Below are 20,604 nucleotides of genomic sequence, written 5' to 3'. Positions count from 1 at the left end.
AGCTTTAGAAATCTGGCTTGCTATTTATGTTATTTGCATTGTTTCAGCAGCATAAAACAGAATCACTACTTCATTTCAGCAAGCATAAAATTCAATATTTATTGACATCCTTTTTTAAAACCTGTATTCTAGAGGTAGCTGGTTCCCCCTCTGACCTGAAGAGTTGACTAAAAGGGAAAGTCTAGTTTTACTTCTGTTGATTTACCACAAAACTCTTATCCAGACTGCAAATTATATCGGCCAACATGCAAAACACAAATCATAGCTTTAATTTGACTAAAAGTAAAGCATATAAAATGTGAGGAAATAAAAGAGCTCTATTTCAAAACATACCTTATCCTCTGTCCCTATTCAATGACCATCTTTGCAGAACCCTCCTGTCAATATTTGACTGACCTACTAATTCCATACAGTACACAGTGACAAATCTTGGGGTTTTTCCCCAAAAATTTCCCCCTTTTTGAAATCAATTATTCTATTTTACTTCAATTTTTAGGACAGTGTTGAACAGCTATTAAAACAGTACAAACAGGAAACACAACATACAACGTTTTGTAATACAAGAGGTAAAGCACAAACTTTACTGAAGTATTTATACAGAAAGAGCTTTTCTTGGTATGCTTGAGGAAGTGAAATTAAAGTTCTGCTTACATGGATAAGCCTTCCTACTTATATGTGATCATCCACATGTGATCTACAGAAAGTTCTTAAACTGCAGATTTCACAAATTTCTCTAACGGAAGTTATACTTGGAAATGACTGATTCGTGTTATATCCTTTCCCCAAGTATCTGCTAATGATACTGTCAAACAAGACAGGGAGCTGGGCAACATTTTGTCCGAACCAATAGACCCCTCTTATTGTTTACTGTAAGATCTGGAGTTGGGAAACAGGCACATTTCCATTAGCTGGTCTAAACTGCTTTAAGTGCACATCAAACATGGTGAAGGGGCCATTTCAGATGTAACAGTTTCTGTCTCTTTGCCAGAATTTACTGCCTGTTTCTATTGCTCTATCAGCTAAAATCTGCAAATGACTGAACACTATTCACAAAATCAGGCATACATCCCTTCTAATCCATTCTATTACTCTAAAACATACACCCTTAACCTCCACCAGTTTCACTTTGTTTTGACTTTGCAGTGTAACAGAAAAGGAGTTTGTATAGTTGTATAGTATTCAGTCACCTGTTGGACAGCACAGGGAGGGCAGACAATCACCTCCAGCAGAGAGACACACATTTCACAATATGATCACAACCCTAAGTTTGCTGGAGACAATTGAAAGATAAATCAAAATAAAACAAAAGACTTAAAGGATCTGTCTTAGAATAACTGCACTAAACAGAACAGTTACAATGTTCTCGAATGGATGGAATCAATTTCACAAAACTCACATCACACAGTCAGCAGCTAAAGAGTGATCTCAGTTCTGACCTTATGCCGCAGCGATTCATTTTCTTCTTGTATGAGATTGCTCCTGAGACATTCAGCTTCAAAGTTCAGGATGACTGGAACTGGTAAGCAATGCTAAAGAAAATTGAGGTAATAACTTGTGCGCACCTGGCTTAATTCTAACAGCCAGAACTCCATACCAGCCATTTGTCAGGAAAAACAAAGCGGCCCAGTCCACACAATTAGCAAAAAGTACGTGCATAACCAGAAGATTAGCAACAGCTTAATTACTTTAGTCAACTTTTTACTGTGCTGTTGCACTAACTATTTCATGTGGACTTTGTAAGGATTTTTAGATTATTTGTTTTTAGAGTCAGAAGTGGAGGGCAAGACAGGTTCTGTTACTGTTTTACACTGTACACTGAAGAAACAGTTCAAGATGAGCTTATTCCAGCTACAGCATAAGCCTGCCCATCACCAAACAACTAAGACAGAAAGAACTCTGTAGCGTGGGGCAAAAAACTTATTTCTGCCAACAACCAACTGCTCTATTATAATGAGCTGTCACTAGGCAATGTTGTGAACATAATGTACCCAAAGAAGGATCTAACAGAAGATGCCAGTACAGTTATGGATTATGACCCGAGGTTGTTTGCCTGTTTTGTCCTACGCCAAGCAAAGAGTAAAACCATTTCAGAACAAGATGTGCACGAGATTTCTAGTCACTAGTATCAGAATGATTCAGCATCAGCAACAATCACAATTGTTTTGCCCAGGGAATACAACATATAATCAGATAATTGAGCAGTAACTATTCCAACATCCTCTGGTAAACACCAACTTTCTATTAAGTCTTGGCTGGAAAAAAATCACCCGAAAGCAGAAGTTCCATAGTACTATATCCTTGGCATGCCTGTTGAAAATATAACATGAGAGCAAGGGAGATTTAACCATTAGTTGCAAAAAAGGATATGCATGCACTGAAATAAGACGCTCAGGAAGTTGTGCAGAGACACTATGAACGTATCTGCCCATTGGCGTGAGAAATAGGTGGCAAAGGTGGGGTTGGAGTCTGGAGCAGGGAGGAAGGGCAGGACAAACCAATCCTTCCACTCCACCTGGTTCTGGAGTTCGGAGGCCTGCTTGAGGAAAAACTCTTGTGCCTTGTCATTGCGGCCATTCTGAAACACAGCAAGAAGAACAGGGGTCACACTTGGCTAATGCCACCAGATTAGGTCTAGAAACATTTGCTTTTTGTTATGAACACAATAAGAACGGTTTTCACCACCCTGACACAACAAGTGGTTAGTTACAGATTCACCAGGAAACAAAATAATCCCAAATACACTAGGAGAAGCTCACAAATGCATTTAACCTCCTTTCTAGTCCCCACAACCCTGTTTAAAGGCTGAGACCAACAGAACCAAACACACTGATTTCCAGTTATACCAGTGCAAAGTGCACTGACATGAGTGTTCACACACAGGACCACAGTACAATTCAAATTACTCAAGTCTACAGCCGATGCAGCTCGAGAAGGTTTCCATCTGACACATTATTCAGACAGGACTGTCACACCTCAGGGTAAGCACATAGCAAAACAAACCATAGAAAAACCACACTTCTGGAAAGATGGATTAGATCTTCAGTCAGGGAATGGAACCAAGAAGAATCAAGGGGAGAATACATACTCCATTGACTTGGGTTTGAACAGAAAAAAATCTCAGTTCCATTTTAAGCTCATTATTTTCTGTTCACAAAAAACAAAAAGACATTCATTTTCTCTTCCACATTTCCTTGTTCCGGTTTGAACTTTGTGTTCTCTGCCAGTATCTAAGTTAACTGAGCAGGACTGAGCTAGCAGTACTGTTATCTTTTCCGAGGGAAACCTGTCTATGTGAATATCTTGCACCCAGCAAACCATGTTTCCCTATCCTGCACACAAGCTTGTCATGTGAGTCTGCATCAAACTCCATACTACACTCCTGATCGTGACACATTAATTGCTTGTTCCTAATCCAGCAGGCCTGGCAGAGGCTGACAAGGGCTGTTCACTGCTTTGGTTTCAGAGACCAGGATCTTTATAGAGTAGAAGCCTAAAAATCAAACACTACCTGAATAGCATGGACAAGGTAATATCGGAATAAGCTGGTTTTGAGCTTGTTCACCGTTGGCCGATACACGTCTTCCAAACGGCTGAAAAGGCGTCGGTCCAGATAACTCCAGTAATCCCGCAGGGCAGCCAGATCGTAGCTCTGAACAAACTGCTGCAGCTGGTCCACTATCTTATCCACCTAAAGAGGGCAAAACAGGAAAGACTTCAGTCATGTGAGGGCTCTTGAGGCACAAGGTTTTCTGTAACTTAGTGCTGAGAAGCTTTAAGTAAATTTTACTGTAAGTAGTACAGTACAATCCTTATGCATTAGCTATTTTCTAATCCTGGAAACACTCTGCATTTTGTATTAGCATTCTTCCACCCTGCAGCACTTTGCAAATGAAGGAAAAAGAAATATGACAGAGCACAGCCAAACAGATTTTGACAGAAATACCACGTTTTGTTGAACCCAACTGACGGGGTTTTTACAAAGTAAACAAAACCTTCTACCTCTTTTAAAAGTCAGTTGATAATAAAAAAAAAAATTATATGATTAAATGTTGAAAATTCAAGTGCCGCACCTGAAAAAAAAGATATTATTTTTAGACTAAAAGGAAAAATACCTGCATTTAGCAAACAGAAAGAGGAAGTCAGTTCTGCTCTATTACAATCTTTGAAGTACCTGTAGCTTTAGTATCATCACCTACTAACACGGCAGGCATACAATTTTGCAGAAGGATTTTTTTTAATCATTATGTCTCTTTGGAAAACATTTATGCAATATGAATAAGGTAGAATGATGGTGTGGGAATATATTTTTTGTTCAGTGGTTTTCTCATGGCCAAGAAAGGCATCAGAAAAAGCAAAAGCTGCATCCTGTATAAAATTAAAGTTGTTTAATATGTGGTTTACTCTCCCCTCATCAGTTAGTATCTTAGGACATAGCCAACTTTTATCTCTGTGGTTTCTTACTGATAGAGAAAACTGAAGTTTGTGACCCTAGCAGACCCTTCTTGGACAACAATTCCTATTAAGTCAGCTGTTTGCCAATCTCTAAACATTAGCAAAGTAATTGTATTTTAAAAAATGAAAGCAACATGCTTCATTAATGAAAAAGTAGTGCTTATATTGCCGGTCAAAGAAAAATCTGACTGTTCAAAGCACTACATTCGGTGCCCAAAACTTGCTACAGGAATACGAAGCTCACACAAAGGACTGAAACTGTATTTTTGAGACTGGCAAATTCTGCGCCAATTTCCACACGTTAGTCAAGGCAGCTGGTACTCAAGACATACAAACTAAAGAGCGGAGCTCTAAAGCCGCTGGATAAAAATCTCATGACCGAGAAAAGATGCGGACAAAGGAATGTCTTCCTTCCCTCTCGGTCCGCGGGTCTCCTCGTTCTTCTCGTCTCGAAGCCGAGGATCCCCTGGCGGGTCACAGTCGGACGCAGGGTCCGCAGACGGCCGGGCTGGCCAGCGGTGCGGGCCGGCTGCCGGGAACTGCAGCCCCCGGCTCGGGAAGCAAGCGAGGGGATGGCACCCTCTGTCCTGCGCTGACGGCGTTCCGGAGCCGAGCGGGAGCGGAGCCTTCAACCGGCTACAGCCCCCCGCCAGAGGTGGCGCGTCCCTAAGCGGCGGCAGGGCGGGCCGGGCGGCTCCAGGATGCGGGGTCCCGCCGGTGCGGCCGGCCGGGCCCCGGCGCCCAGCCCAGCACAGACCAGCCCGGCCCACCGTGGCTCGGAGGTCTCCCCCGTCCGCCAGGCCCGTTCTCCTCGCCCAGCCCCCGGAGCGCGGAGAGGCGCCCGCGGCCCGCCCGGGGAGCGCGTCCTCCCCGGGGGGCACCCGCGCCCAGAGCCCCGCCGGGAACGGGGACACGGTGGCCGCTCACCCGAAAACCCTTCTCCCGGTCCGCCTTGATTTCAGCGTCCAGCTGCTTCAGGGCGGCGGTGAAGCCTCGGAAGAGCAGATACTCCCGCACCAGCTCGTCCGTGCGTTCCGCTGCCGCCGCCATGGGGGCCCCGCGGCACCGCCGGCTCCGCCCGCCCACGGGCGGGGAGGGGATGGCCCGGCCCGACCCAGCACCAGGGAGACTACAACTCCCAGCGTGCCTTGCCTGCTCGCCTCTTCCCTGCCCCACTCCCCACCCCGCTGGCGCGTCCAGCCCGCGTTTTTCCCGCCTTCTGATTGGCTACCGCCGGGCCCCGGCTGCTTGCCGATTGGCTGTCCGCCACGTGCGGCTCGTGTTGCTCGGCGCGGGCGGCAGAGGCGCGGCGGCGGCGGGGCGGGGTCCGGGCGGCGCGAAGTGATTGATGGAGTGATTGATGGATGGATTGATGGTCAGAGCGAGCGACTGAGCGATCCCACAGGATCCTGGCGCGGCCCCTCACGGGTTTCCCCCGGCCGGCCTGTCCCTCCCGACCTCAGAAGGAGCAGCAGGGGCGGGTCTCTTACCTCTAGGCTGTGCTTGCGGTCGGTAGCGAGGCAGGGGGCGTTAATCCAGTGGAAGGCCGGGAAGGGCTTTCCAGGAGGGCGCCTCAGGCTGTGTCAGGCCCGCGAGGCAGCTGCAGCAGGCCCGGCTGGGCCTGGATCTGGCCCTCTCGTGCAAGAGTATGTCTGGTATCGTTGCCCACACCAATGTATCACAGTTTATTGGGAAGAAAAAGTCAGTGTTGTAAAGAAGCCTGTCATTTAGCAACATCGGTGGGAGCTGATGAGTCTCAGTGCTTTGCGAAGCCAAGCCCTGGATATTCCATGGAAATGAAACATAAATCATTGTAGGGAGGGGTGCAGGAGATGGGAGGCTGGCTTCAGCTGGGTTGCTGTTAATTGTTGGTGGTGAATTAGATTTTAGTAATTAATTAACAGGCAGGTATCTCTCAGGCAAAGAGAATATTTCAAATTCCATGATTTTCTACAGAAAGATGAGCTCTTGTCAGTCAGCCAGATTTTTCCTTTTTGTCTATCCACTATGCAGGCTGTAAGATTTCTTTCTCTTCACTTAAATATTTATTCAGCATAAATAAATGTTGCATTGCAGCTTTCGACAGGCACAGCTGGAGACTGTAGGAAGACACATACCAAAGTGAGTCTCAATCCCCTGAGACACCTGCAAGAGGTAGAACACTGCATGGCAAAGCAGTACTTGCCACAGGCACACCACTGGGTTCCTCTGGCAAGACTCTTCAGCAGCTTGCGGGGAAGAGTTTTATCCCAGTCAGACAACTGTGCCTCAAAGGTGCGCAACAGTGGCTGTTTCTCTATGCATCATGATAATGCATGAGTATGTTCAAATTTAACCAGGTTTAGGTTCAGTCTATGAGGATGATCACTGTGTCTTTATGGGTGCCTGTATGTGTGTAATTTCACTGTATGCACCTTTTCTGGACCTCTTTAAAGTTGCCAGCTCAGCCTAAGCGAGTTGTCCAGTTTGTAGTTGCTGGGTCATGGGTTTATCATGTGCCTTATCTGTACTTTTCTTACAGGCTTTTTGCAGCGTTTTTACGGCTTTGCATTTTCTTTTATAGTATTTTGGAAACAAACCAAGGGATCCCATGATGAAGCTGATGTCAAAGCATTTTGTTCTGAAATCAGAACAGTGAGTTTAGGGATAGAAGGAGTTAGAGGGAAAGGAGTAATTCATTCAGCTTTATGAGGTGCAGTTTATCTTCAAGACACTGGAAAAATAAGTTCAGGAATAAAAACAAGCACCAGAACTTTTCCTTGATCTCTACTAAAGGAGGAAACTATTTAAACAAAATTGTTTATAAAGATGAAATTTACTAAAAATACTACTGAAAAGACTGAAATTACCATGCTCGAGGCAGAGAAGTAAAAATCAGGAGTATTTTCTCAAATCTGCTACTGATTTGTTACCTTCAGTTTTCCAGTTTGTAAAGTAGAGGGCGTAATGATTGCTTAGGACAGGACCTGTCCCCTGAATATGCTAAATACCACTCAGGCAGGCTTGTGCCTGCTGAGTCCTTTTGCCCTCTTGTAGGTTGAGTTAAGAGTTCAGTTTGCCATGTTCTGAGCAAGATGCATGTTAACGTGAAGTCAGTGATCTCAGAAGCCAAGACTAAACAACTACTTCCTTTGCCTGGTCTAAGGGAACTCTGTTCACATTCCAGTTCTTGAAATGGCTTTTTCATAGTGTCTTGTGCCCCTTGTGTGACTCTTGGGAGCCAAGGAAGTTTGATATCTTAAAAAGCCTTAATATAGAAGGTTACTTATAATCCTAGTGCTTGGTGCCTGGCTAAAATATCCAGCATGAAACCTCTGCAAGATAGTTATGGATGGTCTCACCACACACAAAAATCTTGAAATATTTTGGAGATGTGTATGTTTAAATGCACTGGCCACATATTTTCAGTTGTGCTTGGTATAGATGATGAAGGAATGATGCACAGCACTGAAGTTACTGATTAACTCCTGTTAATCCAGACTTTTGCTAGGAAAAGCCTTCGCTGTGTTTTACACTGCTGTAATCCAGGTTACAGCAATGTAGAACATGGCAAAGGCTTCTCCTAGCAGAAGTCTCATGGGAAATCATTAGTAAAATCTTATGCCTTAAGTTGGTAGGCATCCAACAAGACTTCACAGCATGGTACTTCTGGACATGCTCCAAGAAGAGAACGATCCAAACAAGACCAATTGGTGATGAAAAAAGATCAGAGTTAAGTAGCAAATGTCTGTGTGACTGGGTGTTATGTGTATGTATTGCATAATATATACCTAAATATTTATATTCTATATTGAAGTTTACTCTCTTATTAATTCTTTCCCCTTTTCATATGTATAAGGGTAGCTAGTGAAACAACACAGTTGTTTTCACAGAGACACAGAAATTACTGAAGGTAAACATGAAAAGCAAAGCAACGAAGACATGTTGAAACACGAATCTAGTTAGAGCAGAGAACAATCAGTTCTGTTTTCTTCTTATGTTTAGTATCAGGTTTTGCGTAAGGCTAAGACATCTATCGAGAAGCTGGAGCAAACCTTGTGTTCTTTGCTGAAGATGAAAGGTAACTGTATGCAAGTATTTGCTTGGACAAAGAGCCTGGACTTGGTTTTTATGTATTTGTTAAATAGAGGTACACAGTTGAGCCTATTAAAGCATTGTGGCTTTAGTTGTAGCAATAAGTAAGGGATAGTGAGAAGTCTGTCAATCCACTGAGCACCTCTGACTCAGTCTTTCCTACCCCCTCCCCAGCCTAGGTGAAGAAAGGAAACGAGCAATTCCTGCTATCCCATGGCAGCAGGCCATTCAGGCTGAGTACCCTCGGCAGCTTCACCCCAGCAGGTGTGGGGCTGGCATGGGTCCCCAGGCTGGATCCTTAGGCTCCCACTCGGAGCCTGCAGGAGCTGTGTGCTCCTCCTGGCCACAGCAGTGTGGCAGGGTGCGAGTCACAGCTGCCACCAGCACCCAGCCCTGGCACAGCTTAGACTGCTCAACAGCACCCTGTGGTGTGAGATGAAAGGATTTCCTAGGATAGGAAATGAAAGCCTCTGGTTAAGAGTGTACTCTGATATAAATGGTTAAGAGAGACGCTGCTTGGGGGGGGCCTTCCTCACGCCCTGCACTGTCACAGCCTATGACAGACACCTGGGTCACACTGGTCAGCAGATACTGTCTGCACTTGTGGCTGCTCCTGCTGCAGGGCCTCATGCCCCCAGCCACGAGCCTTCTGTTTAGTGCTGCTGGCCACTGCCTCTGCTGGCAGCAGGCAGGACTAGAGGCTGATGGGATAGAGGCTTTGGGCATAGATTTTTGTCCCTTCGAGTGTCCAAATTCCTGTCAGATAGAAAAAAAATTGTTATTCATGTGACTTGCACCTCCAATAATTTGTATCAATTAGAAGTCTCAGTGCTTAAAATGAACAACCTCATCTGAACTCACATCCTTGGATAACCCATAAAAGTGAGTCACAGGTACAAAGAATAGTTTGACAGAGCAAAACTGAAAGAATAGCAAGCAATGAGGCTGGTTGAGAGGAGTCTGAGGCATGCTTCCCCTTGTATGTACTTGCATATATGTAAAATCCATACTGCTTGTGAATCACAGGTTGGATATCAGGGTTTTTCACATGCAATTTGTTCATTATAAGGTAATAAAAAAATACTGTATTGACTAGTGCCTGCCCAGAGTTTGATTTGCAGGTTGTTTTCACCATCAGTTCTATAAAATCAATATTAGGAAGAAGGCATTGATTCTGAGTTCCTCAGTGTTCATAAACTCCCAGTTGTGCTAGTTATGTTGTAGGAGAGACAGATGTTTCTTCTTTCATGTAATTTTTGCCTAATGAAAATCTCTGGCTTGTGAAGAACCAGTTGATGACAGTATTCTGCTTGGCTGGGGCTGAGGGTGAGAGAGAAGCCAAAAGTGCCATTGATGTGACAGTAACTTTTCTGCTGCCAACAGCGAGCTGCAGCCTGGAGGATGGGAGCCCATCCAGCTTGGAGGAAGTCAGGGAGGAATATGTCAGGAGGCAATTCGGCAGTCACAGGTAAGGGCTTATACCAGTCAAAAAAATATGATAATATTTTGCACTTGCTTCCATCCCAGCATCTCTGAAACTCTTTGTCATTGCTACTGTATTTCCAAGCAGAGGTTTTTCATCATGAGGAATGGACAAAGAGGTTTCACCTGGACCGCTTTAATCCCATGGAGTGCACAAACATTCTAAGCATATTGTTGGTCTCATTTCCAGTCAGTGCTTGTTTTTTTTCTCCCTTTTCTATGTAGCTGATCTCTGGCAATGATTTCTCATTGCCTGAAAAGCAAAAGAAGGAGGAAAAAGCTGGCTTGGCAAGAATGGCCCTAGCTTCTGGAGTTACCATGACAAGGGTGTTATTAAACCAGTTGAGAAGTTATTCATGTGGCTTTTTTCCCTTGTGTTCTTTCCAGCACTGCATCAGCCTCAGAAGATATGAGTGAAAGTGACTCTGCCATCTGGTATTTGCTTCAAGAATCTGAAAAACAAACACTGGAAGAGTATGGGAAGCCAGAATTGATTCAGTTTTCAGACACTTTATCCCCAGATCTAGTGGAATTTGAACGGTAGGTGCACCCCATGTTGCCTTCAGGTTTTTAACTTGTTTGCATTTTCATTATGCATCCAGGCACCGCCCTTCATTCAGCCCTGCCGGAGCCTCACGGAAGCCTTGTGCCAGCAGCTTTGGCCCTGCTGGTGATGAAGCTGTTCATTTCCCAAGTCCCTGCAACTTGCACATGAATGGACTCTTAGAGCTGTAGCAGTCCCCAGTTTTTCAGGACTTGGTAAATCCCTGAGGATTTTTCACCCTTTAAGAAAAAGAAGAAAATTTATTTCAAGTGTGTCCCTGTGTTGCCACACTTTACCACTGCATCCCTCCCATGGGGCTAGATTTTAGGAAGGTAAGAATTGCTGCACCAGGTGCATTTGCCAAGAGTCTAGCTGTATATGCTCCAGGGAGATGGAGGAACCAGAGATAGGCACATTCTTTTCATCACAGTGATGCTCATCCTTCCTCTAACGGCACTGTTATGTTGCCCCTTCCAGAAACAGACCCTTAGCTCCTGGCAGCTCAGAGTACTTTTTTTGGAATCAGAGCAGGGTAAGGCTGGATTCAACTAAGGAAGATCTTGTAGTTCTCAGCCTCTGGGCTGCAGAATAGTGGTTGTCTGGAAGATACCAGAAGGCATTCTGCAACAATGCAAAATTGTCTGCAACATTGGGGAGGGGGGCAACCTAAACAACTTGTGTTGTTGCACTTAGAGCTAGTGGATGTGAGTCTATAAACCCTTTAAGCTCTTAAATGCCTAATGCAGGACCTAAGAGTCAAAGGCCACTGTTCTGATGTCAGTTGTCCATATATATTATTTGGAAGTCATAATGGTAAAATTACTGTTTTTTTCCCAAAGTTACTGATGTCTTAAAGCTGAGTATTGTACTCCATGTTCTTCCCCTTCCTGTCAGACAACACTAGGAGGTACTTAGAGGTTTTATCCTACATTTTCAATAGGATAAACAATTATTTGATTGCCAAGATATGAGAAATAAATGCATGTGTAATCTACCCTGTACCATCAAGCAGTCAATTTCATCCTAACCCTCCCACAGTTAACAACATGCTGTGCAGCAGAAGCCAGAGCTGCAGCTGGCATCCTCTTCCATGGCATCACCAGCGTAACCAGAAACTTCTGCAGTTCCTTCTTCTCTTTTGCTTTGAACTGCTGTGTATTTCTAAAAACCCCTTCGACCAGCGGGTTTTTCCTCAAAAGGAGACTGCAGCTGGACCAGCAGATGGCACCAGCTTTCCACTGCTGCTCCTGCTCTTACTTCTGTTAGAACTGGAGGTGGCTGCGGTTAAGGTATCGTTTAGAAGACCTTGAAATGAGCTGAATCAAGATTTTCAGGATTAGAAAAATCTGTTTCATCAAAGACTGCACTTCAGAGCCATAAACACCTGACTTTCATGTTCTTTACTGACGAGGTAGACCAGGGCCTGTACTGTGTAGACTCTGGCACTTATCCTGTAGTCCCTAGGGCAGATTGCCTTTGCTTCATAGCCAATTCTTGTCCAAAAATGACCTTTTATAACAGGCATCAAACGACAAGGACTCTTGAGCAAAGAAAGCAACAGCCTTTTGGTTATCATTTAATCACCTTATTTGGGAAGCATCAGAGAAATGCTTTGAGCTTCAACTGAACGGGTTTTTTGTGCATGTTCAGCAGCAGGAGATACATTGGTAGGACTTCACAGTACTCTGTCCAGTGCAAAATGTGCTTGTCTCCTTCCAGCTGGGAAGGAAATAGTTGAGTCGTGCTTCAAGCTTAATTTCTTTAGCAGAGCAGTCTAATGGTGGTTCATTTTCTTCTGCTTGAGAAATTCCTGGTCCTTTGTTTGGAGTTGGATATCCAGAAGCCTTAGTGAGTGCAATACTTTACATGAGAAAGCTTATTCTCTTATGGTATTTTGTCTCCAGCAGCAGTGGAAAATACCCAGAATGTGGAAACTGGGGTTTAAACAGGTTTATGCTTGCCTACAAAATTATATTTTCAATATTGGTCTGCTGGAACAAATACATACAAATAAAAAAGAAAAGAATGACCTCTTTTGAGTTACTTTCTCATACAATACTGTTCAGTTAATCAGGAAATTTGCTCATTTGGGACATCTTCCAAGGAATCATTTTGAGCCCAAACATAGTAACAATGACTGCTGTTTATAGAACTCTTGGTTTGTACTCCTTTGGTCTTTTTATTTTCATCTGAGACTCCCTAAGCATTTAATTAATGTAAAATAACCTTCAGTTTCTGAAGTAGACATTATTATCCTTGGTTCACTGTTCCATGCAGTGCTAACAGAAGAAGCAGGCTTGTTTTGGCATTTAGACACTGGGTTGAAATTATGACCCTTATGTTCCACCATCAGTTTCACTACAGACTGCATAGAAGTCAGTCTTAGGGATGTGTTTCCTTAGTTGTAAATGGGAGGAGATGGACCTCCCATGCTTAAGTCAGAGCATCCAGACCTGGGTAGTCTTTCCGTCTGCAGGTACAGTACCTAATGCATCAGGATATGACCTCAGCCAGAGCTTTAAAGTGTAATGCGATCCCAGTAAATGTATAAAAAGTGACTTGCAGTGAAAAAGGTTTGGGATACAAAGGCAAGTAACTGAAAATGTATTAAATTCCAGAATTAGGTTTGCCTGTGCCACTCATACAACCTGCAGTGCCTGGAGCTTCTGTTGTGAGGCAGTTCTGCTGAGGCTGATGCCTACTGTTTGCAGGGGAAATCGTCAGTGTTGGGCATCATGCAGTAATTGTGTGAAGTCTTGGAGGCAGAGTCAGTGAAGCAGTTATGGATCAGAGCTGCTCCCCAGTGTCCTGCTGATTTTCAGTAGATGGCTGCCTTATAGCCTGCTCTTAAGAGATACTCCCTTTCCTTTCCTTCCAGATACCTGTATTTTTATAAGCACACAGTGGACCTGCTGATAGAGCATGGGATTGTTTGCACTGGAGAGGTGCCTCTTCCTGAGGTCTCCACAGCTATTTCCCATCTCTGGCAAGAGCTTTCTGAAGAGAGCAGGGACAGCATCTTGCAGTACTGTAGCCAGAGAGATTTCCTCATGGATCCCAAGGCTGCTTGCCCAGAGCCTGCTTGCACTGAAGGTAGTGTGAGGGACAGCGGAGGTAACAGTGAGGAAGCCAGTGGTTCCTCAGTCTCCACACCAGAGGAAGTAAGTGCTCAGCAACATTCATAGTCTGCCTCTGAAACTCCAAGCCTTCAGATGCTAATTGGCTTTGTAGCTTTTAATTGCAGACATACACTAGTTGTAACTAAGATTTCTCAAGATCACTTGAATGCATAAGTAGAGACAATAAACAATCTTCGAGTAAATGTCTGCACCAAATTTTCTCTTGGTAAGATACCTAGTGAGCTACAGTAGTGCAGTGGTAGTAATCCTGCTAGTCTCCATTGACTGTGGAGTTTCTGTGCTAAGTAACAGTTAAATTTGCTCCTACCTTGCTCCAGGGATAGGGACCAAGAACAAGAATTATACAGTTACTGTGCTCTGCTGACCTTCCAAAGAGCACAGATGATCTAAATCCAGAAGGGATACTTAGTTTGCCAAAGCCTGCTGTGTTTTGGGTTGGGTGTTTTTTTTTTCTTGAAAGCACTTGGTAGCAAAGAGAATGTAATTTTAGACTAGTCCCAGTGGTACATTGGTCCCAGGGCCAATGACTGCCTGTACCATGCACCTCTGCAGAGCCAAGAAGTCAGTGACCGAGTAGACCAGAGCATTTATTAATAAAAGATTGATTAAATAACAGCCAGTTCTATAAATGGTTCCTGGAGCACTGATTGCTGAAGTAACTAGCTGCTCAAAGTATGGTATGTGTAATTTCATTAGCTGCAAGGAAGGGACAGATGTTTACCTTTAGCATATAAGTAAATTGCATTGGCAAGTTCTTTTTGAGTCACAAGACACAACTCATATTGCTTGTTGCCTTAGGAGATGTCGTGGGAATGTTCCCTGTACAGTATTTCTGGCACAGAAAGTGTGTGAACTGCATTATGGCAGTGAACTAATGAGTTTAGTGGTCTGGCACAAGGAGCATCCAAACTCCTTTGTAAACTGGAGTCAGTTTTGGAGAGACTGGCTGGTACAGCTGAGATCTCCAGCCATAGACAGCAGTCCACAGTCAAGTCTCTACAGCACCGATACAATTCATGGTTTTTACTGATTTTCTGGGAGATGTAATGTGAAGTCTAATTCCTAGAGGCTGAAGCACAAGCTTAAGGGAGTGGACTGACCCTGTGTTCCTAGCCAGGAAATGCAGTTATTCCACATTATTCCTGTCTCCACAAAACCTCTTGGTTTACTTTAGCTGTAACCATACCTGTTAAACATAAAGAAAGATTGTCATGTTTTCAAAGACTTCATTATTAAAAATAATGCCCTAAGTAAAAGTTTTAGGTGGCTGGATATGCTAACATCTGAAGTGATTTCTCTGATAGGTGATGTTTGAAGATGCATTTGATGTTGCTGCTGGTTTCCTTGACAGAAGTAAGGCTCAGGGAACGTCCAGCCAGAGGTAAATTACAAACTCCCCCTTTTTGGTAACACAGTACGTTAATAGCCCACTGTCAGTGCTCCACAGCAAGTGCTCTATGGAGTAAGACAACGGCTCCCTTTTTTAATAAATGGTTAGAATAGCAGCTTCCAGCAACTGTGTTCACAATAATACTTCCTTTTAAAGGGAAAAAGTGAAATGACTAATGGTCATTTACAGCAGAATCAGTAGAATCACTTGTTAAGAGCAGCTCATTACTTCAGGATAACTGGGGTCCTTCTAATTTTCTTTGCCACTCTACACAGCTTTCTGTCTTTTCAATTTACAATACTCATAATGCTTTCTTTTTCTCTCTGTCACTTACCAGGCCTGTGAGGACCAAGTGACATTCCCTAAACTGTACTCTCATTTAATGAGACAAAAATTATAATTTTTCAACATTTTCTCCCTTGTCTTACCCTAATTCAGTCACACGGAGGTGACCAGGTTAAAGTGTGGTTGACCTGAACAGTAACACCAAAGAAATACAAGAACTTTTAAATAATTACACCTCTTTCCTCTTCAGTTCAGATGAGTTACCTAGAAGAGAACGTCAGGTACAAAGCTGGCACTACCTTTGATTTTTCCCAGTAGACCAAAGAAAGAAAAGTGTTGTTTTCCTCAAGAGGAAAATCACATTATGATTCACCTTTTATGTATTCATTCTACTTAGTCTTTGTTAGGATTGTTTCTCTTTGCAAACAGTGTTTTTAATCCGTGGGTTTTTAATCCCATTTTCTACTTATTTTTCAACATTTAGAGTGATCTTTAATGTAAATCTCTTCCTTTCACCACCATTCCAGGTTGTACTTCCCGAAGAGAATAAATTAAAATAAGGTTGTTTTGGCTGATGATCAGGTAGACTTGAATGGATGAAAAAGCTTAACAAATATTTATTTATTAAATAACATTTATTAGGTCACAATTTCCATTTGTTTATAAAATAAGATTAAGTATTCCTTAATACTGCAAAGTATTACTATAATCTTTAAAGTCTGTTTTAGGTCTCAAATCAGTTTGGTATTTCAATAGTCAACACTTATTGTTTTCTGTTTCTTGCCTGTTGTTCTGCCCCTTGTAATTCTGGACAGAGGTGTGATGGCAGGAAGAACACAGAGGTGAGGTCCAGAATGAAAAGCTTAGCTTTGTGCCACAGTTACCTGAGAACAAACCTGCCAGTTATAGCTAACATGTCATTTCATGACCACAGGTTACTGCATTCACTCAAAAACTTTACAAAAGAAGTCAAAGCTATTCCTCTGAACTACCCTACCAAATACACTCCCAAATAACCATTATTGCTGTCTGTTTTAGTGGATATTTACTTTTCTCCAAAACAGTGTTACTGTGCTGTAGTGTACCAGCAGATCTCCTTATTGTGACACCAGTTTCTTGTATTTCTGTTCTGTTCTTACATATCTGCCTTGCTCTTGGCAAACAGTATCTCATCAATACATCCATCACAGCTCCTCCCTGTCTTGCTTGGCTATTGTCTTTAATATCAGACCATCTCGAAAACCATTTGAATTTTTTTTTTTAAATTTATAAGTAAAATATGGAGGAGAGAAAGCAAAAAGAACAGAATAGAGAATAAATACAGTATCTGATTCCATTTTCAGTTCAGCATTTGCAAGCTGTACTTCTGAAAATCCAGAGGATCACCAGAGACTCTATCTGCAGGTCACTGACTTCCTGAAACACCTCTTCTTCACTAATACACAGTTTTGCCAGGTAAGCCTTGCCAAAGGATTCCTTATGGAAGGACCAATGTATTTCAGAGCAATATATTTCAGGAGCAGTGTCAGAAAGGGATTTTTGTATTCAATGCTTCTGGTCATATTGTCCAGAATGATTACAAATAAGAACTTGGGGTTCATTATTTTAGATGTGTCATTCCAAAAGGCCAGTAGGACCACCTTTGTAAGAGCTTAAGTGTGAGTGAACACTGATTTGAGTATTATTCAAAATGGCAAATGACATGAGGAATTGTAAAATATTTTTTTTTATTTGTTTGCATGAAAGTTCTTTGTGGAAAAGCTTGAGTGATCTCTTCTGAGCAGGTAAAGCTCACTTTGCAGCTCTCCACCAACCCCCAGCTGCTTCATTCCGAGCTCATTAGAACCACCTTCTGCTCATCTGGGTGCCAGGTTCCCTGCCCCGAGCCCTCCATTGGCAGGCCCTAGAAGAAGAATATTCGTGGTCTTGAAAGAGCTGACGAAAAGTTCCTGAGCTTCCCCTTAACTTCAGCCTACTGTTGCAGGTTTTCTGAGCCAGAAGTCTTTGTGCTTGCATTGTTCTTCCTCCTCTCCTTGTCTCCCTGCCATGGAGGTGGCTCAGAGCTTGCACGTGGGTGAGGAACGGAAAGGGAGATACCCCTCAGGCAGAGCACGCTTGTTTTGGTTCAGAGTCAGTGCTCCTTTGAGCACAAGATATGGCATTTTCTGGTTTAAAATTTCTTTTGTGAGTGTCATGCCTGGCATGGTCTCATCTTGTCCTTCTGCTTGGAGCTGCATGCTGTTATGTGTGAGCCCAAGTCCATCTCAGAGCTCCCAGATGAGGTGGTATGGGAAGAGGTAGTGTCTCTTTCAAGGTTTAAAGAGGCATATTTAAAATAAGACTAGGAGAATGGGAGTGATGGGAAGACAAGAAGCAAAAGAGCCCAGAGTACTGAAAATTGGCAGTTGACTGTACTGGATGGATCCAAAGGAAATAAAAAGCTGCACAGGCTTCTTTTACACAGGAACTTTTAGTTATCTGTGATAAGACAATAAAAAGGGAGTTTGAGCAGAAATCATTCCAGGCTATATAATATGAAGGTCACAATCTGTTTAGATTTAGAGTGCAGAACAGCACATCTAGACAGTGCTGCCAAGAAGCAAAAAAGTAGAAAAAAGAAAATATGACTGACAAGATATTTTTTGTTTTGAGAGCAGAAATTCGGATCCATCTCAAAGCAAACAGATTGAGACAGTTATGAAAGTGGTTGCAGAGCAGGGATAGAAGATGTTCCAGCTAGCTTGAAACACACCACCTCAGGCAGCAGCAGAGAGATCAGTATAGGCTACTCACCTTACCCCAGAAATTGGGCTACTCAGAGCATCAGAGACTTCTGGACTTGACAGGGAAAGGAAGCTTACCGTCCTGCTTACCTTATGGGTATGACTGAACCTCTGCAGACCATTCCCCTTCCCTTGATGTGGTACCTGTGCTGGGGCTATGCTAGCACAGGAGTTTGGGCAGTGCTGCCACAAATTATCTCAAGGATAAAGCAGTGTCCCAGTACACTGTGCACACACCTTGTAGAAGATACAAAGGTGGGTAGCAAGTACAGTAAGTACCAAGGTAAGGCATGTGATATGCACCCCACTGAAATACAAAAGGCAACCCATGCTGCCTTTCATCTTTCATCATCATGCATTTCATCTGCAGACCTGATGAGGTGATGGATTTTATTGCTGGTCATTCATGCCACTGCCATGTTCTGTCATTTCTAGTTAACTGTCCAGGCACAAACTACAAGTACTGCTGTTGGATTGTGGATGGTCACTGTTTCACAGTCACAGAGCTACTGAGCACAGCTCCCCTTGAGCCGCTGCCCTGGCTCTCAAGGCTGCCAAGGGCATGCACCCCACTGGAATAAAAAGCTTCAGAAAGACTCACACAAGAGGAGGGGGGAAAATAATTTGGACAAGGAAAGAGAGAGCTCTTAAAAGGGCAGGGACCCCAAAATGAGAACAGGAGCATGCATCTACAGTATATGATAGAGAAATATTTTTGAGCATGAGATTAGTTAAGCTATCTTGTAATTTTTCAAGAGCTGTTGTCTTAAGGTCACCTCATAAGAGAAGCTTAACAGCAAAGGCAGTAAAGAGTTAATTTAGACTGAGATCCAAAGGTTTCACCTAAATGAAACTCAGTGGGGTGTTTTTTCTAGATAGTGCTGAGCACCTGTGTCTTCAAAGGCAGACTTTCTTTTAAAATTATGGATTTTAGATGAGTCACTTGACAAGCAAGTGGTATTTAGTGCTCTTTAAGCTATACATTTTTAAACAGCACCTATTTTTAAAAGCAGTATTTCACTGAAGAGTCTTGCATCAATGCAGAAGGTAGACTAGATGGACTGCAGGCATGAACACTTTTATCTTCCAGACTTTGATTTCTCAAGAGCCACTTGTTCTTTGTATACTGGTGAAAGAGAAGACTATTTCCTTCTGTTGCTAAAAGTGGAGGAAAGCCTGAAGTTGGTAGAAGTTAAAGCCTCAAGGAAGCTCTCATACCTTCAGAGCCTGTTATGTGACATACTTGCTACCACAGTCAGTAATAGTTGTCTAGATGATGTAAATGGATACAGGGTGGAGCCCTGTGATTTTAGAAGGAAATTGGCAACAAATTTGAACCATTCTTCATCAGGCATCTCAGGAACTCATCAAGTGCTGCTGGCTGATTTAGAGAGGAGGGAGGGCTCATGCTGCATGAGCTGCTTTGCTGGTACATCAGCTCTTGACCATATACTCACTGTGTATTTGAAATTCAATGAACTCCTCTGGTTTTTAATCCTGCTTGACTTTGGGGGGGCTTTCAGGAAGAAGATCTGCACTATGATCATGAGACCGTGATGCTGCGGTGCACTGAGACCTTCGATGATGAAGATTTCTAAACAGTATCTCCACTATCTCTACTTGGCCAAGCACTGCCAGGCACACCGGGCGTGTGAGGAGGCTTCACCTCCTTCAGTGAGCTACCTCTCTAAGCAGAGTGTGGAGACACTGTGTTGAAATTGTTTGTTACCATTGGCTTCTCCTTCCCTCATTAGTACTTCCTGATATATCAGTTGAGTAATTTATACTTTTTAAAGGTTTTAAAGGTCTTAGCTATTTATTAACAAATGTTTTTACCAATTGCTATTTAATGTTTAGACTTGCTTCACAAAGAAACTGAGGCATGCACAGTTAAGTGACCTTGCCTAGCACAAGGTGTGGGAAGAGCAGCAGGGAGGCCAGATCAGTGGCAGTCTGCACACTCCCACAGGATGCAGGTCTCAAACTGCAGCCTGCAAAAGTCTCCTGGCAGTGATTACTTTTCTGGTGCAATTTTTCATCTTGGGCTGACAAAGAAAGAGGGATTTCTTCACAGAGAGTGGGATGAGGCTCTTCTATCTCTGAGGACAGCAGCACTCCCCAGTCATCCAGAAAAGTGCAGGCACAGTAATACATTTTGGATTATTTACTTTTGTGAAGTGTGTAAAGCCAAGTGATCAGTCCTGTGCTCTTCTTCCACATCTAATTCTTGGATGAGTAATGCTGCTCAGATAGTGTCTTGGAATTAAAAGTGCTGTGAAATTGAATAAAGTCCTTCACATCTCTGAGTTATCATTAAAGGCTCTCTGCAGACTTGAACAAACTGTGTTCTGATAGTGGTTATGTTGTGGCCATGCTATCAGCCATCACAAACAGAAAGGATGGAAGTTCTATTTTAAAACCTATACTAATGCTGGCATGCCTAGCTATCCATCT

At 43.2% G+C, this 20,604-nt stretch overlaps 2 protein-coding genes across 2 annotated transcripts in view; one reads left to right on the top strand and one right to left on the bottom strand.

Annotated features, from left to right (window-relative positions):
• The window catches only part of WDR91 (WD repeat domain 91), an 18,277-nt gene extending 12,673 nt beyond the window's left edge, over positions 1 to 5,604 (bottom strand). The window contains exons 1-4 of the mRNA XM_088165142.1: positions 5,380 to 5,604; positions 3,509 to 3,688; positions 2,369 to 2,575; positions 1,437 to 1,520 (exon numbers count right to left, since the gene is read on the bottom strand). Of these exons, the coding sequence (XP_088021268.1) occupies positions 1,437 to 1,520; positions 2,369 to 2,575; positions 3,509 to 3,688; positions 5,380 to 5,502 (594 nt within the window). The 5' untranslated portion in view covers positions 5,503 to 5,604. The remainder of the gene's footprint in view (positions 1 to 1,436; positions 1,521 to 2,368; positions 2,576 to 3,508; positions 3,689 to 5,379) is intronic.
• On the top strand, positions 5,501 to 20,491 carry STRA8 (stimulated by retinoic acid 8). The gene is made up of 9 exons (XM_014889844.2): positions 5,501 to 5,722; positions 6,529 to 6,726; positions 8,437 to 8,512; positions 9,910 to 9,994; positions 10,396 to 10,548; positions 13,431 to 13,713; positions 14,997 to 15,073; positions 16,711 to 16,822; positions 19,674 to 20,491. Exons 1-9 carry the CDS (start codon positions 5,501 to 5,503, stop codon positions 19,746 to 19,748), a joined length of 1,281 nt encoding a protein of 426 aa, XP_014745330.2. The 3' UTR covers positions 19,749 to 20,491.
• Positions 20,492 to 20,604: the final 113 nt, after the last annotated feature.

This window comes from Sturnus vulgaris, chromosome 5 (assembly GCF_052056855.1).
Source record: "Sturnus vulgaris isolate bStuVul1 chromosome 5, bStuVul1.hap1, whole genome shotgun sequence".
NCBI classification, from domain to species: Eukaryota; Metazoa; Chordata; class Aves; order Passeriformes; family Sturnidae; genus Sturnus; species Sturnus vulgaris.
This window is presented reverse-complemented; position numbering and strand designations above follow the sequence as displayed.

What these genes read in the sequence shown, in the direction of transcription:
- STRA8 (XM_014889844.2), top strand. Translation starts at nt 5,501, where the DNA reads ATGGGGGCCCCGCGGCACCGCCGGCTCCGCCCGCCCACGGGCGGGGAG. An exon ending in GATCTAGTGGAATTTGAACG is followed by an intron (nt 10,549 to 13,430) that starts GTAGGTGCACCC and finishes CTTTCCTTCCAG; the next exon opens with ATACCTGTATTTTTATAAGC. An exon ending in CTAATACACAGTTTTGCCAG is followed by an intron (nt 16,823 to 19,673) that starts GTAAGCCTTGCC and finishes GGGGGCTTTCAG; the next exon opens with GAAGAAGATCTGCACTATGA.